The sequence below is a fragment of the Mercenaria mercenaria genome, chromosome 16 (assembly GCF_021730395.1).
Source record: "Mercenaria mercenaria strain notata chromosome 16, MADL_Memer_1, whole genome shotgun sequence".
In the NCBI taxonomy this organism is placed as follows: Eukaryota; Metazoa; Mollusca; class Bivalvia; order Venerida; family Veneridae; genus Mercenaria; species Mercenaria mercenaria.
Genome location: NC_069376.1, coordinates 73,113,277 through 73,132,026, shown reverse-complemented (window position 1 = coordinate 73,132,026; position 18,750 = coordinate 73,113,277). Strand labels below are relative to the sequence as shown.

At 35.2% G+C, this 18,750-nt stretch overlaps 1 protein-coding gene across 1 annotated transcript; it reads right to left on the bottom strand.

The window, feature by feature from the left end:
* Window positions 1–4,602: 4,602 nt before the first annotated feature.
* Window positions 4,603–10,155, bottom strand: LOC123524617 (uncharacterized). Its single transcript, XM_053526036.1, has one exon. It carries the CDS (start codon window positions 10,153–10,155, stop codon window positions 4,603–4,605), a length of 5,553 nt encoding a protein of 1,850 aa, XP_053382011.1.
* Window positions 10,156–18,750: the final 8,595 nt, after the last annotated feature.

The following is an 18,750-nucleotide window of genomic DNA, read 5'->3' as shown; positions in this document are numbered from 1 at the left end:
ATCGCTCATCTGTTAAACCTGGCCTTGGAATCATCAAGATAAACATTCTGACCAAGTTTCACGAAGATAGGGCCATAAATATGGCCTCAAGAGTGTTGACAAGCTTTTCCTTTGATGTGAGTGGTGACTTAATTTTTAATCCCACATGACCAAGTTGCGCACTGGCCTAGGAATCATCAAGATAAACATTCTTACCAAGTTTCATGAAGACAGGGTAATAAATATGGCATGTAGAGTGTTAACAAGCTTTTCCTTTGATTTGAGCGGGTGACCTAGTTTCTGACCCCACACGATCCAGTTTTGAACTGGCCTAGAAATCATCAAGATAAACATTCTATCCAAGTTTCACGAAGATAGGGTCATAAATGTGGCCTCAAGAGTATACAAGCGTTTCCTTTGATTTACCCGGGCGACCTAGTTCTTGACCCCATATAATCCAGTCTTAAATGTGACACAGGAATCATCATGATAAACATTTTGACTAAGTGTCGTGAAGATAGGGTCATAAATGTGGCATTAATATTGTGTTAACAAGCTTTTCCTTTGTTTTGACCTGGTGACCTAATTTTTGACCCCATGTGATCCAGTTTCAAACTTGGCATAGATATCATCAGGATCAACATTCTAAAAATAAATGAAACCTCTATATGGCTGAAGGGGTCAAAATAGAACATTTTTTACAGTAACTCTATAACCCATGATGGAATCAGCCGGTTTTCGAACGGAACCGAGATCTTATTGTGACTTAAGTTGTTTGTAAGTGTGATTAAAATCAAATGTAAAAGGCCACTTCGACTACGCCTTGTTACCTTCTTACGTATCACAGTCTATTCAATTATTTCTATAAACGAATACCGCTTAACACTTAATGCATTGCATGCATTTTGAACAAATTCAAGTTTCAGTTTTTACTACTGGCAGCAAAAATACATCGGACTCCAGAAAATAAGCTAAAATGTTCTGAGTGTGTCTAAAACAATCAAAAAAGAAATCTGTAAAAATCTACGCCAGAACACAAAAACACAGAATCAAATATTTGAGCTACATCGACATTGGTTTATTTGTTGTTGTTTTTTAATTACTGGCTGTAAGCGTCTTTGGAATAGATCCAGTATAGGTTTCATCATTTTAGCATTTAAATCTTTAAGTGATAGATATTATTCATATAGAATAAATTATAGTGCATAGCTGCGCTTGCCATTCCCAAATGCAAATACGCCTTCTGTACTAAATGGCTTCTAAGCAAATACGTACAAATGTATAAGTTATTAAACCAGAGACAAGTAAGGAGTACATTTAAATGAACGCATTACCCTGATACCAGTATAGAAGCAAAGGAAGGGGTGTTTCGTTATACGCTGTTTATGTGAAACAATATCTAGTGAATTATACATAAGAATAAATGTTTATGTCAAAGCTTATAAAGACCTGTAATTGTAAATCTTTATAGTGCAAATGTTTTCGTATAGTATTTATTGTTCACTTTGCTGGATTCCAAAATCATTTCACAATTATACACAACCGCCCATAAAGCAAACCAGTATTTCTGGAACCACTATTTCCTTATGTGAATTTATCTAAAGATCGTTAACAGATTTTCTTTCGTCAGATATCAGGGAGACCATGACCAGGGATTCAAACATGGATCCACTTGATTGGAAGTATTTATTAAGCTAATTAGTCATATATAAAGTATAAATTTGTTTCTGTAGAAAAGTTTTGAAGCAAAATTAAATCAACATGTTGGTCATCATTGATTAACATAGATTAACCATTTTGTAACAGGGTGTCTTTATCTGGCATGAACAGATTTAATCGAATCGAGTTTGATATTATTTTGCGTGGTTGCGTTCTACGCTTCCTTGGTATTCTCTTACAGATTTTATTCACTATCACAACAGCAGTATTAGATCTACAGTGTAAAAAGTAACCCCGCACGTAGACTCATTATTGTTATTTTTACTAGTTCTGTAGGATCATTGAGTCTATTCCATTTCAGTTTAATAGAATTCCGATTTAGCCGATGCTAGTACCTGTCAAGAATGATTCGGGAGAGCGTTGGTCTACAGATCACGGGTTCGCGAGTTCGATCCCCGGGCGGGGCGTATGTTCTCCGTGACGATTTGATAAAAGACATTGTGTCTGAAATCATTCGTCCTCCACCTCTGATAATTCATGTGGGGAAGTTGGCAGTTACTTGCGGAGAACAAGTTTGTACTGGTACAGAATCCAGGAACAATGGTTAGGTTAAGTCTGTTCTTATTTTGCTTGTTTAGGTTTTATGCACCTAAGGAATCTTGTATACATTTTATTATTGACACTATATTTTCAGAAAAAAACTAATGTTAAATATATAATTTTGATTGTTTTATTTCTATGGCCAAGACATATTCTTCCTAGAAAATTTTAAAATATTTTATTTTCTGAATTTCACAATGTTGCTTTTGTGCTTACATAATGATATTAATAGCATTGGAAAAACTTTTCAATGATAATTACCCCATGCTTGTAATTAAATTTGTTAATTACATTGTTCTTATTATCACGGTTTTTTTTAATCATGTACTGATAAGAAATTTACGAAATACGATGTTATAAAACGTATAGATAAAACTTTAGTAATATATAAACAGTGTGATAATATACATGCATCGTGATACTTATAATGTTGTATTTGAAGCTGTATGTATGTTTTGTTGGTGTTATAAAAGCTGTGTAACAGTAAACGTTGAATATATAGCATACTTTCTTCATCTGTTTTCTGATTTTCGGTGATAAATTGCGATCCAGTCTCACTTAGATATGATAACTATCAGTTCTGCATTTACTGAAACATTTATAGTACGCAAAATGTCAAATGTCAAATGTCTATTTATTGTGTAACAGCTGTTAAATGTTTAAGGGATGGAATACATTATAAGAGTTATAGTTGGTATGAAAGTTTGCAATTCATTCGTATACACTTATCATCATATTGATACAAAATGCACATGTCACACTAAGAAAGAAGATAATGGATGCAAATTGGTATATAAGACAATAGTGTACATTGATATAAATATATTCTCACGAACTTGCCAAAGTGACAACATCTAAAACCAGCCAGACTTTCATATCCGTGCAAATTATTAAAAGTGTGCGTTAAAAAGCAGTTTTTACACATGCATGAATTCTTGTCTTACGATATCCGATCCACAAATAAGCAAGTTCTATTAACAGTGCTATTAAAGTATATCAAAATATTGATGCCTGGTAAGCTCATAAAATGTTGGTATCACTAGAAAGTGTATAGTCTACTGAAAAAGAAAATATAAATAACATGACAAAAATATGTTATAGAATGTTTATTTTTTTACTTTATAGATTTCAATGAAACTTCTACAGAAATCCAGTTATTACAATGTAAAATTATCATTTCGCAGTCAAAAGGTGACTTTAATGATTCTTGCATATTATTTACGGTCATCATATTAACTAATTCTTGTTCAGTAATCGAAAATACAGTAAACAAAGACATATACAATTCTTTTCTCGACGCCAAATTTAACAAACCGTGTAAGAATGTCACGGCCTCGCACCATTTACACTGGCACGAGCCTGATATATCTGAGTTCCAGGGGTTTACAATTGGACTATTCAATATACTCGTTAAGTCTTTTATTAGTACCACAAACAATATCGTACATCAACAACGATTATCTAAAATTAACAATAACGTATAATAAGTAATAGTACAGAATTAACAAATACAAATAAACATGTTTAATATAATAAAATGAGAAAAGTTTAAGAAACAATGTGAAAATGAAAATCAGTTCTAAATTCTAACAAAGGACTTCGTGAACTTGTCAAAAAACAATAAGTGAAAATGTTGTTTGCTCATTACCGTATTTCTTTACTAAAACTATGCAAAAAATCATTCTAAAATAATTAGAAATAAAAAATTAAACAAAATTCAAACTTACTGAACAATGCCACGTATTTCCCTCGTAAACTCAGAAAAACAAATCTATTTTAACAGACTAAAAAGTATGTCTTTCGCTTTCAGTGTATAAATTCTTAATGTCCGTTTGGGCGATTTTTAGTACATGCGCGATGGCTATTGTTTTCAAAAATATATATTTGCGTAATAAGCAACCAATGAAAACTTGAAAAATACCCTTGGATACAAACCTAAGAATAGATTCCACCAAATATGGACAGTGCTTAGTTAACATTTTGACAAACTCCAAACAACAATGAAAATATTTTAGCAATTACGACTGCCAGATGCAATATTATACTAGAGATATATTCAACCAACATTATCAGCCACTTCCCTTGTTAAAGATAAAAAGGTCAGCAGGTCTCCTTACACCGCCCCTCAATGAACCTTCAAATTTCAATAGAAGTTCATTTAAAAAAAAAAAACTAAATACTTTAGGAGACTAAGGAATATATACTTATTCAATGTAATATTTCATTAATGTAGTGAATATATACGATCTACATAGTCTATATTGTATTTTAACAAAAAATCAATTTCAGAAATATTTACACACGAATTATTACGACTTACAGTATTTGTTCGTAAACAAACACTATCTACCATAACGCGTATGTTTATAAAACACGTTGCTCGAGAATACACAAACTTGAAATCGGTCTTACTTTCTCTGAACCATTTACCCTAACCCTGCATGACCGCACAAGTCCGTCTCTCCCTTTACTAACCTCAAGCACACGTCCTAGAGGCCAGCGACCGCGTGTAGACGGTTCGTCACAGACAAGCACAAGGTCATTTACCATCAAATTTCTCTGTACATTGTGCCATTTTTGTCTTACCTGCAAACAGGGTATGTACTCTTTCGTCCATCTTCTCCAAAATATGTTTGCAAGATACTGAACTTGTCTCCACCAACGCTTGCAATAGCTATCGTCCTTCTCAAACAAACCAGGTGGTATGCACGAGTTTGAGCGCAGAATAAGAAGTTTGTTTGGAGATAACGGCAGTGGGTCACGTGAGTCATCACTTACCTGAGTTATTGGTCGATCATTCAGTATTTTTTCGACTTCTGTCATCAGTGTCATTAAAGCTTCGTCACCCAGAAGCTGTTCACGAATAACCGATTTTACCGCATTTTTGACTGATCTTACCAACCTTTCCCAAACACCACCCATGTGACTTGCATAAGGGGGATTAAAGTACCAGTCAATCGTCTCTTGAAGGAAATATTTAGACAAGCGACTTTGGTTCCATTGCTGAACTGATTCTCGTAACTCCCTTTCTCCTGCTCTGAGATTTGTTCCGTTATCACTGAAGATCTTTACGGGGCGTCCTCGACGGCTTACAAACCGCTGTAAGGCACATATAAACGAATCCGTGTCAAGACTGTGGGCTATTTCTATATGTACCGCCCTGGTAGTCAAGCAAGTGAACAAACAGCCATACCTTTTCAGATGCCTCCTACCAGATTTCACATACATCGGACCGAAATAATCAACGCCAACGTACGTAAACGGTGCTTTGTCTGGCGTGAGTCTCTCGGCTGGAAGTTGTCCCATCTGTTGCGTTTGAGGACGTTGTAGTCTTCGCTTGCATTCAATACATTTGCTCAGTTCCGACTTCACAGTTTTAAGTCCGTGGACAATCCAGTATTTCTGTCTAACCAATGACAGAATGTGGTGAGCGACCATGTGCGCATTGATTTCATGATATTTCCTAATCAGAATCCTCGTCACATGGTGATTGTTTGGCAAAATAATCGGGTGCTTCACATCACTGTGTAAGTTGGAATTATCAAGTCGTCCGCCGACTCTCAGGAGACTTCCTATGTAAACGGGGCTTAATTTGGTAAGAGAACTTACTTTTGGAACACGACCTGTTTTCATGACACTGTTTATTTCAATATCGAACGCATTCCCTTGTACAAACATGAGAATAGCTTTGGTCGCTTCTCGAATCTCACATACAGTCAAACTCCCGCGTTTTACTGAAATTCCAGTACTTTCTTTTGACCTCGAGTTCCTTTGAAAGAAGTACTGTTTGAACCTAAGAATGTAAGCTACAGCTCGTTGTAGTTTATACCAGTCGGAATACTTTGTCAAAAGATCACTTATTCCCTTATCACACTTACCTTGTGTCACGTGCGTACTAACCTCTGTCTTTAATTCTGTATCATTAACATCTATCGTCACTAGGCCTGGGGTTCCTGGCCAGTGTGAACTATCGGACTGCAGAAATTCTGGACCTCTAAGCCACGTTGAGAGCTTATCCGTTTCGTGAGGGTGCACGCCCCTTGATGCCAAGTCAGCAGGTTTTTCCTTTGTAGGTACGTACCTCCAGTCCTGCGGCGTTGTTACATCATGAATAATTGCCAGTCTATTGGCAACGAAAGTCTTGAATCGTCTTTTCTCATTCTGGATGTACCCTAGAACGATCATAGAATCTGTCCAGAAGTATCTTTTATCTATATTCAAATCTAACTCCTGTTTCACTAACCGATACAACTTCACAGCAAGCACTGCTGCAGCTAGCTCCAGCCTAGGTATTGAAATAGATTTGATCGGCGCCAACCGGGATTTTCCCATAACGAGACTACACTTACTGTTTCCTTCGGCGTCGTAAATCTTCACATACACCGCTGATCCGTACGCCTGTTCAGATGCATCACTGAACATGTGTAACTCTATCTTGGAAGATTTGTCTAACTTGCCTGGCTTCAAGCACCTGTCAATACTTACCTTTGACAATTCTGGAAGATTCATTAACCACTGAGACCACTTTTCGGCGTCGGCTTCAGATACCCTTTCATCCCACTGTAATTGTTGTCTGCAAGCATTCTGTAAGACCAACTTTGGAATAAGAGTCACCGGTGCAACAAAACCGAGGGGGTCATACAATGAACTTGCAACAGATAATATACCACGTCTCGTATGACTCTTTTGTTGAAGACTTACATCAAATGCAAACTGATCTTTATCTATGTGCCACTGCAGGCCAAGAGCACGTTCAACTCGTGGGGTAGTTTCAAGGTCGATCTTCGTTGTCGAGCCTGTCCTCTCCATGTCTGGAATCGAATCCATGATTTCCTTATTATTAGATAACCACTTTGTTAACCTAAACCCTCCTCTAGATAAGATATCTCGGAGTTCAGAAGAAAGTTTTATACCTACCTTTGCATCTGTCACTGACTTCAAAAGGTCATCGACGTAAAAGTTGCGTTCTATCGTTTTCACTGTATCATCACTAAACTCCTTAGCGTTATCACTTGCTGTACGTCTAAGACTGTATGCTGCACAACTAGGCGACGACGTTGCTCCAAATAAATGGACAGTCATACAGTATTCACACGGCTCTTTTTCTAGATCACCGTCAGGCCACCACAGAAATCGAAGTGAGTTCCTATCACTGTCTTGTACCTTTACCTGGTGAAACATTGCCTCAATATCCGCTACAAGAGCGACAGGTTCCTCTCGGAATCGTATCAGCACTCCTACAATGCTATTCATAAGATCTGGACCCTGCAAAATGTTATCATTCAACGACGTACCTCTATACTTAGCTGCACAGTCAAATACTATTCTTACCTTTCCTGGCTTCTTTGGGTTGATAACTGGATGGTGCGGAAGATACCAAACCTTACCAGTTTCCATTACGTCTGCATCTGTAACAGGAGTAGCATACCCATTTGTAATATAATCATTCATCGTGCTTCGGTACATTGTATATAAATCCTCATTACCTTGAAGTTTGCGTTTCAAATACGCAAGTCTGGTAGATGCCAACACTCTGTTATTTGGTAAATTCACGTTTTCATCGCGCCATGGTAGTCCGATCTTGTAATGTCCGCCATCTTTCTCTATTGTTCTTTCCATGATTGATAGTGCACGGCGATCTTCAGACGACATACCTGTGCTGTTGTCTAATCTGCATTCCGGAAAGTCGGTTTTCCATAACCTATCAATCTCCTCTTGCACACTAGAAGTCTGTTGGAAGTTTACATTCATATCTGTAGACAAAACAGTCTTACCTGTCGGCCCAAGTATACTCCAACCTAGAATCGACCGTATAGCGTACGGCTCACCTCTATTTCCTCTCCTTTCTTCCTCTACCCAGAACGCCTCTGGGGTGTCGCTGCCAATCAATAACTCTACCTGACCTTGTTTAATCCGTGGCAAGCTTATATCTGCTAAATGCTTCCACTTTCCAACCTGCGAACAATCAGGGAGTGATCTAAGTGAAATAGGTAGGCGATCAACTGACCATACCTTATTCAAGGTCACCGTCTCGCTTCTATCAATAGAACTTACCTTAAAACTCAGTTCAACCCCATTCCTACGTTCGGAAGACTTATTAACGGTTGTGATGCTAAACTCTCGGGGTGTACCTGTAGCTCCCAATTTCCTAATTAACCCTTCCATACACAATGTAACATCGCTACCCTCATCCAATAAGGCGTATGTTTTTACATGCACAGGCCCATTTTCGATAATAACTGGCACAATACGCAAACTTACCTTATTCTTCCGTGGATCATTCGTAGCACAACAATTACTGTTCCCCGATGTCTGACTTTCGTCTTGATTCAAAGTACTATGAAGCATCGTATGATGCTTTTCATTACACCCATTAATCCCGCAACAACTACTTTTGCGACAAAATTTAGCCAGGTGTTTAAAATTCAGACAATTTTCGCACATCTTGTGCTTTCTGATAACCTTTAATTTTTCTCCTAATTCAATTAATCTAAATTTTTCGCAGTGCATCAGTTTATGAGCCTCTTTACAGAAAACGCAAGATAAACTTCTCTGGCGATACAGAGGTGTCTCATTGCCTGAATAATTACCAGAAGTAGAAGTAGATAGCGTGACATATTTATCTCGAGGAGAAGTGCCTTTGGGTGCAGATTTAACCTTTGCCGTATACATGCCTTTTGACGCACTGGCTAAGTCTTGACCATACATTGTGTTTGCTACTATAGCTCGCTCGTGGACAAAGGTGAGCAGGTCATTGAAATTCGGTTCGGATCCCTGCTCGATCAGCTTACTAGCGCGTTCGGCCCATTTTGACCGAATATGCATGGGTAGTCGCCTAACTATTTTCTTGAGATTTTCAGTATTATTGATATCAGAAACAAATCCTATTTGCGAAAGTGTTATTTGACATTTTTCCATGTCGAGCGACAAATTCATGAGGCCTTGTACGTCATTAGGTTTAACAGGGCTACCATCAATCAGTCGTTCAACATGGGACCTAGCAACTAAGTGAGGCTTACCATACCTGCCTTGGAGGATTTGTTTCGCTCTTACATACCCCTCATCTGATGGCAAAACAACACAATCTTCGATGCTACGACGAGCATCACCATTACAAAATTGCACTAAGTAACTAAGTCTTAATCTATTGTCCTTCACTCTCATTTCAATGTTTGTTTCAAAGTTTTTGATAAACTTGCAATAATCCGCTGGATTTCCACTAAATGTCAGTAACTCTGGTTTTGGTAAGTTCAAACTTTCCTGTACACTAGATGTCATAGCCATAAATCCATTGAAAAGATCATTGTCACTGGGTTTGGGATTGGATGCTGCAACTACGTTTAATTCCGGCTGACCAAGAGTAGGGGTTACGTCGGAAAGACTTCGCACGTACGCCTCTGTCTTTTCTCTAGTACTCTGCCTCATTTCGGGCAGAACTACATTGTTCGACGCAACACTATTACTGCTTGAACTTCCGCTGTCGTCTTCAATTTCGATCCTAGCCAGATCGTTCTCAACCGCGATTTTCTCCATTTCACGCCTTATTTCTGCTTGCTGAAATTCAAGATCTTGTTGCCGTCTTTCTAAATCTTCACGTCTGCGGATATGCGCTAATTTCAGCTCTGCCCGCTGTCGTTTGCGTTCGGATGACGCAGCACTATGGCGACTTTGTGAGCGCGTCAACGATAGAGTTTCGTCGATCGCTCCAATTCGCTGGCTAACTTGCTCCAGTATTAAATCCAGCTCTTGTCGGCTCTGTCGGCATGATCGTTGGAGCTGTGTTTGCTGTTCCTGATCGAACACATCAATATCACTAAGTTCCTTTTCATAAACATTCCAACTGTCAAGAACTTCTCTTCTCAGTTGTGATATTTTTCCATCATCTGTGCCAATCAAAGCTAATTCCAAGGCTTTCATTGCCTTCGCGAATTTCGAAGCACATGACTTAATCAATGCTCTTTTGTCACTTACACTTGTAGACTCAGCTACTGACATGATGATACTAACAGTCCACTTACGAATTTAACTTAATCCAAAATGACTGTTCAATAACTGTAAGAATGTCACGGCCTCGCACCATTTACACTGGCACGAGCCTGATATATCTGAGTTCCAGGGGTTTACAATTGGACTATTCAATATACTCGTTAAGTCTTTTATTAGTACCACAAACAATATCGTACATCAACAACGGTTATCTAAAATTAACAATAACGTATAATAAGTAATAGTACAGAATTAACAAATACAAATAAACATGTTTAATATAATAAAATGTGAAAAGTTTAAGAAACAATGTGAAAATGAAAATCAGTTCTAAATTCTAACAAAGGACTTCGTGAACTTGTCAAAAACCAATAAGTGAAAATGTTGTTTGCTCATTACCGTATTTCTTTACTAAAACTATGCAAAAAATCATTCTAAAATAATTAGAAATAAAAAATTAAACAAAATTCAAACTTACTGAACAATGCCACGTATTTCCCTCGTAAACTCAGAAAAACAAATCTATTTTAACAGACTAAAAAGTATGTCTTTCGCTTTCAGTGTATAAATTCTTAATGTCCGTTTGGGCGATTTTTAGTACATGCGCGATGGCTATTGTTTTCAAAAATATATATTTGCGTAATAAGCAACCAATGAAAACTTGAAAAATACCCTTGGATACAAACCTAAGAATAGATTCCACCAAATATGGACAGTGCTTAGTTAACATTTTGACAAACTCCAAACAACAATGAAAATATTTTAGCAATTACGACTGCCAGATGCAATATTATACTAGAGATATATTCAACCAACATTATCAGCCACTTCCCTTGTCAAAGATGAAAAGGTCAGCAGGTCTCCTTACAAACCGTATATTCACAAATATTGGGAAGAGCTATTTTCAAATATTATCAAATGGGAATCCTTTTACTATGTATTAAATAAAGTTGTAGTAGATAATCGAATAAAGCAATTTAAATATAAGACACTACATAGAATAATAACAACAAATGCTAATCTATTTAAGTGGAACATAGAAAATAGTCCATTATGTAAATATTGTAATGAGTTTGAAGACTTTGATCACTTTTTCCTTGGTTGTAAATATTTAGATACCTTCTGGTCAAAAACTGAAGTTACATTTAATAGATGTGGTTTTAATAAATCATTTAGGAATCTGAAATGTTTGATTATTGGATACAAGATAGAACTCCGTGAATATGACAATATAAATTTATTACTAAATTGTATTTCATATTGCTTATACAAAACTTATTTTATGAGCGAAAGACGAACAAAAGTTTTAAACATTTGGAACATTTTATATTACGATATTTTAGTTTTAATCAGCTATTATGAAAATAGGAATGTTAATCCGTATACTTTGAAAGCTTTTTTAAAGAATATGTGATTGTGTATTCAAGTTACTATATAATCAAGAAAGTATTGCTCAGATGTATATCTCATATATTGTCTCATACTCAAATATCAATGTATGTTATTATAATGTATATGTTGAAATGAAAGAATAAACGGGTTGTTCCACGTTTGTGAAACAATTCCAAAAAGAAAAAAAAATTCTTGTTCAGTAGACACCACTCTTTCAAAAGGTAACAAAAAAAACAGGGGATCATCAGACCTCGAAAGTTTACCTATTTATGGATCGGATACCTTAACAACCGTTCACATCAATTACTCAAATGCTTACTTTCTATTTCTTCTATTTCTCGTTTTCCATAATTAAGTATTATAGCACCGCTACGCACAAGGTAAATTTTAGAGTAAACGTTTTCTTAAGTGTAATACGTTCAAAACTATTCAGGTACTTATGTAAGATATATCGCCCTGCTCATAAATGTCTCTAAATAATTGTGATTAGGCCAGAATATTTCGAAAAATATCCATAAATCTCTTTTCTTTACTTACTGTGATATGGGATGGCTATAACCTAATCGTTACATGTTAAGTATACTGTAGTGCTTTCTGAATTATAAAGCAGCTCAGGTATCTCTTATTGCTGAAAACATGTTATATTTTACTTAAACAATTTTGCAATTTGATAATTGTTGTCTGCAGTATATAACCTATGTCGATATCTAGACAACGTAGAATTTCTGCCCCGATGACCTGTCGATGCGCTGATGCCAATTCCTAGTGACTGCGAAGAAGTAATGATGAACAATTGTTTGATGTTGATTTAATAGAAACAAAACTTTCTTACAAAATGACTGGTGTTATAATGAAATGTCTGCGACTCCTTGCTTTGGTTGTCAGTACGCTTGTATTCGTTGGAGTGTGCATGGGCAAGAGTTGCATATCAACAGGTACCATTTGCCGTTCTTATCATCATAAGTACATAACTGTCAAACATAATTATTGCTATTAACAAAGAAAACAAGAAAGTTTTTCATCGTTGAATTTTTATTATATGTAAAATTGTTTTAGCTTTATTTAAGCAGAATTTGCTGATAAATGATACAGCAGAAAAACTCTTATCTGTCGCATCTTAGCATGGAATTTATTCAAGATCTGTTTTCAATAAATTTGACAGTTTAGAATTCAATTTGTTTCTATTATGTAACGCAATATTTTTCTCTACAATATGTTACAATACATTGAAAGATCCTATATTTAGTTTAATATAGTATGAAACCAATATGATTTATAAATGAACCTACAACCTGTCATTTTTTTGTCTTTAATGGATTTATCGTAACGTCCATATGTTTGTACTAATGGAGAAAAAGAAATTACCCGTCCGAGTATTGTGTCAGGCACTGGTGGATACATAAGTAGAATCAATAACATTCCGTATTTAGCTGGATGATTTCATCACATGAAGATTTTAGCACCCCATCCAATCAGTGAGCAGCAAGTGATTAACTCAGTGACCTGAGAAGATGGGCATGGAGAGAGACTTATTTCCTTTTTTGTATTTTATTACGGTACTGGGCAGATTCACTTGTCGTCAACGTCAGGGTATGTTTCACATATATAATTATGTGATTATAAAAATGATATGTTAGAAACTGCTCTCCATACTAAGAGGTTACATATTCCGATACAGTGCCAGAAAGTAAAGTACCAAATCCCGTACCCTCCACGTTCTTGTCATGATTCTTATCTGATAGTTTATGAACTAATATACCAGAATGATTGATTGTGCAAATATTTCACTCATCAATGATTTCAATTGCTCTCATTGCCGTGAATATATATAAACCATCATGATTTCATGGCATGATTTGATTATAGAAACTGATATCACAATTGTTACTTTCTGAACACCACACTTTACGTATTTTCAGACTGAGTGGATAGTTTTGTTAGTGGAATAAGTTATTATTAAACAAACTTGACATTTCGCCCTAGCTCAACGGGATATAGACCACTGCTGCGTGGTGGAATGATACATCTGCTACATTCTACATAACTAATCTGGCTTCGTCTTCTTCTGAAATATGCAGTTGAACCTCTATAAAGATAAACAAAACAATTAATGAAATTAATTGTGACTCAATGTAATTCATAGGGTAGAAGTATAATGCGCACTAAGCAATGGTGACTTTTCATCAGGAGATACTTCATTTAGGTATACGGTAAACATTAAGTTCCTTTAACAACTTTCATGTCATGTTGATGTAATTATAAATAGGTTAAATGCTTTGTATGCTTTCTAAAGTAAAATTTACTTTACCAGGAAAGCTTTTTCAGTTACTATGAGTTCCGTATAATAATACAGTATGCATAAGCAGAAAAAAAAAATAAAACCAATTCCGTTCGGTAACATTTATTCAGCTGTGGAATGCACTGGGAGAATAAACAAGCTTATATCTTGGGATGTTAAACGAATATTAATGAGTAAACATAGTATACGACTCCTAATACATCCCTAATGCGTGATCCACAAGATTATATAAATCCAAAGTTTGTGCATTTGTGCATTATAATTCTAAAGAAATAAGACGGAATAAGGAAAAGAGACAGATATAAACAAAACTAAAAATGTGTCATATGTAGTGAATGATTTTAAAGAAATACATTTTGATATCACTCATTAGTTTATATGCATTTATATTTGATTAAGCAATGCTTATGTCACTTATATTTAATAAAAACTATAATGTATTGATCGCGGTAAATTGACACTAAAGAAGAGCACTGAAAGGCTAATTACTTCAGTTTCATATCTATAATTTTCCCACTATGGTATGGTACAGATTTACAAAACATGTATCAATGTGTTAACATACATATACAAAGTAAAAATAATAAGTCGATAAGGAAAGAACAAACGCACATAGGAAGACAGTGGAAAACTGTCATTGAACAACAGAGGCAAAAGCAACCATTTTGTAACTATAACCTTAATGTTGTTGCACAAATCCCTCTCTTAATCTCAACTACGTTTTCACGCCACTAGACAGTGTAAATAGGTGAAAGAAGCACAACAGTATCAAGTGCATAATATGTAAAATGCCAAAACACACTGGTGTAACATATTTAAAAAAGCAAACATAAAGAACCATGGGTTTAATTTGAGTGCGATCTAAAAACGTTCTTTTGTGCCTACGGCCTTTGTGATATATTCTTACGCATAAGAACTCAAAACTCGGGTTATTCTACGATAAGGCCACACCAAATTGATTACCTGTTCGTCGGATTTCCCGCGCCAATTTGACGGGAAATGAAAAAAAAAAAATTTTTTTTGACCGCCCGCCCCTGGCGTATTTTTTGCGCTGGGTCGAAATCAGTAGGAACGAAAAAAAAAGGTGGAAATTCCGAAGTTTAAACGCACCTAGCTTGTAATTTAGGCCAGCATTTTTTAATTTTCTAGTTTACGGGAGCGCAGACCCTATTTTTTGACAAAACAAAATAAAAATAAAAGTCATTTTCAGTACTTTTATTTTCATTTTACCCGCCGACCTTCCATATCTGCTACTGTCAATACAAGTTTAACTGTATGGTAGTGGTTTTGTTTCATCAAAGTGAGCAGACGCATGAAAAATGGCAGCCTGCATGAATGGAATTGGGTAAAATTAAATTAGAAAAAATATACAAAATGTACTAACAGACATTAATCTTTGGAATAAGTTAGTAGTGATAACAAGTATTGTAAATGAATTGGAGCTGAATAGAAATTACAGCAGCTAAAGCTCAACATTGGGAATAATCACGTAAAACTACGAAAAATGACGTTCACTAACAACGCTGTCCAGATGTTGAAAAATCTGGCGTATCACATATACGAGATTTGTTGTCTGTATATTATAATTGGACAACGATCAAATACATGTGGGACTGCCAGAAAAATACCACAATTAATAAAAAGGAAATACACCAAAGAAATGGCGAAATGGAAGAGCAAAAGTGAGTATCAGCTTGTAAAAACTTTTTTTTCTTTGAAGTATTGAGAGTCTTTTCCTTTGAAGTATTGGGGGTCAAAGAAGAAGAAAAAAGTAATATCACAATTGTTAGTAATTATGTTTAAAAACAAACTGCATTTTCAATGTATAATGATTGATGTCCCCTTCAAATGCAAACACGTGATAAAAAATTCAAACTAGTCCAAATAATTTGACGGTCACATTAATGATTGTTTTATATTTCTGTCGGGCAACCTAACCGAGTGGAGATATTGCGCATATAAAAAGCTTATCTCAATATTCCGAGGATCAAGTCAAATTAGTTTGAATAAAGTTCTAACCAGGTACCCTAATATAATTATCAAACATGAAACTCCTGGCAATATTCTCATGTCCACTTAAGTATACTAATAAAGAAGACCCATTGAAATTATGTATGGGACAAACATTCAGCCACTAATTGCCACATGTGCCTTTTACACTGAGATACACAATAAAATATCCAGTAATAAATGTATTTTCGGACTCCTAACTTACTACGTCCAAGTCCCATTTAAGTGAAGAGTCTTTTCTCCGAAACTATTGTTTGAACATCAGCCGATAAGGTTATTTTGTACAAATTTTTGCTGAACCAAAATTAAGATTGTTTCGGCTTGTCATACAATATAGATGGAAATACACTTTATTTGGTGTTAAACATGACACAAGCGATCATTACTTTTTTTTTTATTTCATCGCTCTTCGCTCGCATCAATAAATGATGATTTTTTTCGCTCGCTCGCCCCAAATATTTTTGAAAAAAAATCCGAAGAACAAGACATCAATTTGGTGTGGCCTAAACCACGTTTGGGAACTTATTATGTCTTAAATAATCCATCTTATCTAATAGGCAATACCCATTACATGCGAGGTTAAATTGTCCATACAGATAAAGAAAATTGCCAACTCGTTTTGTTTTGCCATTATTCATTTAAATGCACAGTCTGTCACCTTTGGCGAGTCTCATTTCTATCAATATCAGTACTAACATAAAGCGCTTGTCCAATTTGTAATGTTATATGAAAACGTATTACCGTTTCCGTCTTGCGGTCTGTACATTACTCACTCTCTGTATTTTAGCAGACACTTGCTTCGGTAAACTGGTAGCTGCATTAGTAAGTGTACAGTTCTTTTGAACAGCAGGGCGTAGTTTTCACAAAATTTAGGTATCCAGCTACATAACGTTGCTTCCTCAAAAAGAAACAAATATAAAGTTAAGGCTATTCCTAAACAGCAAATGCAATATATAGAATTAATAATATGAGCAGAAGAAGAGTTCTAGCTATCGGAGTTGATGGAACAAACTTTAGAACAGAACATAATAATAACGCTAGTAGCAAACCTGTTACACTGAACATAATTTCTGTTATCCTTTTCTTAAAGGTTAATACAAAGGCGTCCTAAATAAATAGTATTTATTCCGAATAAAGCAAACAGTTTAATAATTAAAACAATATAATGAAGAGTGGTTGAACACTAGATTTACATCTTTTCCATATATTTCAGCATCAATAACTAATTTATTGACAAGATGGTATGTTATTTCTTTTCTCAATTGCAAATGATTTCATACGAGGGGCGTTCAATATGTAATGTTATTCCGTATGTAGTTCCGTAACCGCTGGTTATTTTTAGATGCGGTTTTCGGCACAATATAGAGCAATTTAATGAGAACACAATGCTATATCAATTTTAAGAATCGGCAGGTTCAAAGTAAAAATATAATCATTTTAGTGAGGTGTACTCAGGTATACTGGACCATAATTATAATTTAGGTTTGTCCTGGGCATCCAGAGTCTCAGAAAAATAGAATAACTTGTAAAATCACAAAATTCTATCATTTTTCTATGAGGTACAGCAATTTGTGATGAGTTTGCGTTTGTTTTAAACTATTCATTGCATTTTTAATTTTACAACACAACTAAAAAATCTAAACTCGAGGTTGATTCCATCTGGAATGGGTGTTGAGAGCGATTAATCAAAGTTGTAAGAACTAGTTTGCAATCGAGAATTAAGATACTAGTATCAACTTAAAATACAATAATTTTTTAAACGATGATTGTCGCGCCTGACAAAATTGCAGAGGCTTATTGTACTCACCTTACCATTTTTCGAGTAAAAATATACACACTCAATTTAAAACTGTTATAAACTTTTTTATTTTAGTTTTCATATGTTTTTGTGAAGATCATGATTTGTTTTATCTGTTTAAGCTGAAAATTGAACTATAGTTCTAGTTGTTGAATAGTAGAATCAAGGAATTGCTTATTACAATATTACAATCTCAATATTTTGGACATAAAATTGTCCAGTATACCCGAGTACACATCACTCAAATAATTATATTTTTACTTTGAATCTACCGATTTTTATAATTTATACAGCATTGTGTTGCCAATAAATTGCTTTACATCATTAAGTTTTAATCAAAGACAAAAATGAAATAAAAACTTTAAATAAAGAGTCAGTGGTTGCTAAAACGGGCATGCAAACCTTAAAATCTCCGGAAAGTATGATATGTTAATTTTAAGTTCCGAAATACTGTATTGATACTAGGTAGCATTAACAGGTATGAATATAAATGGAAATATCGGCTCTCGGGTAACTGTTTTGGCGGCAACTCGTCAAGATATTGCCTCTCAATGCATTTAAGAACTTTAAGCGTCCATTACACATGACAATCATTAATAAATATGTCTTTCAGCTATTTGGGATTCGTTATAATCTCATCAGTCATAAAGTAGCATTAACTGATTTTTCTACCATTTAGAACATGATTGCTTGATCATTCATATAATAGCTGACTCGAATAAATTGCGTCTGTAGGCGGCAATGAAATGAGCAACACCACTCAGGTCCCATAACACTGGTATTTAAAGTTACTAATATACATTAAGAGGCGTATTTAGTGCTTGTGGTTTTACACATTCAGAGTGATTTCAAACATATAAGAAGTTTTTAACTTATTAAATGAAATTGGAAAGCAGTGATATTTTCTGCCTAATAGTTAAAATACATTGCAGACGTAACAGATTTCTTACTGTGGACCAAATCTATGTTTTTTCACAACAAACCTTGTCGCGTTAGCGGATGGGCTTGTCTCTGGATACAGACGAGG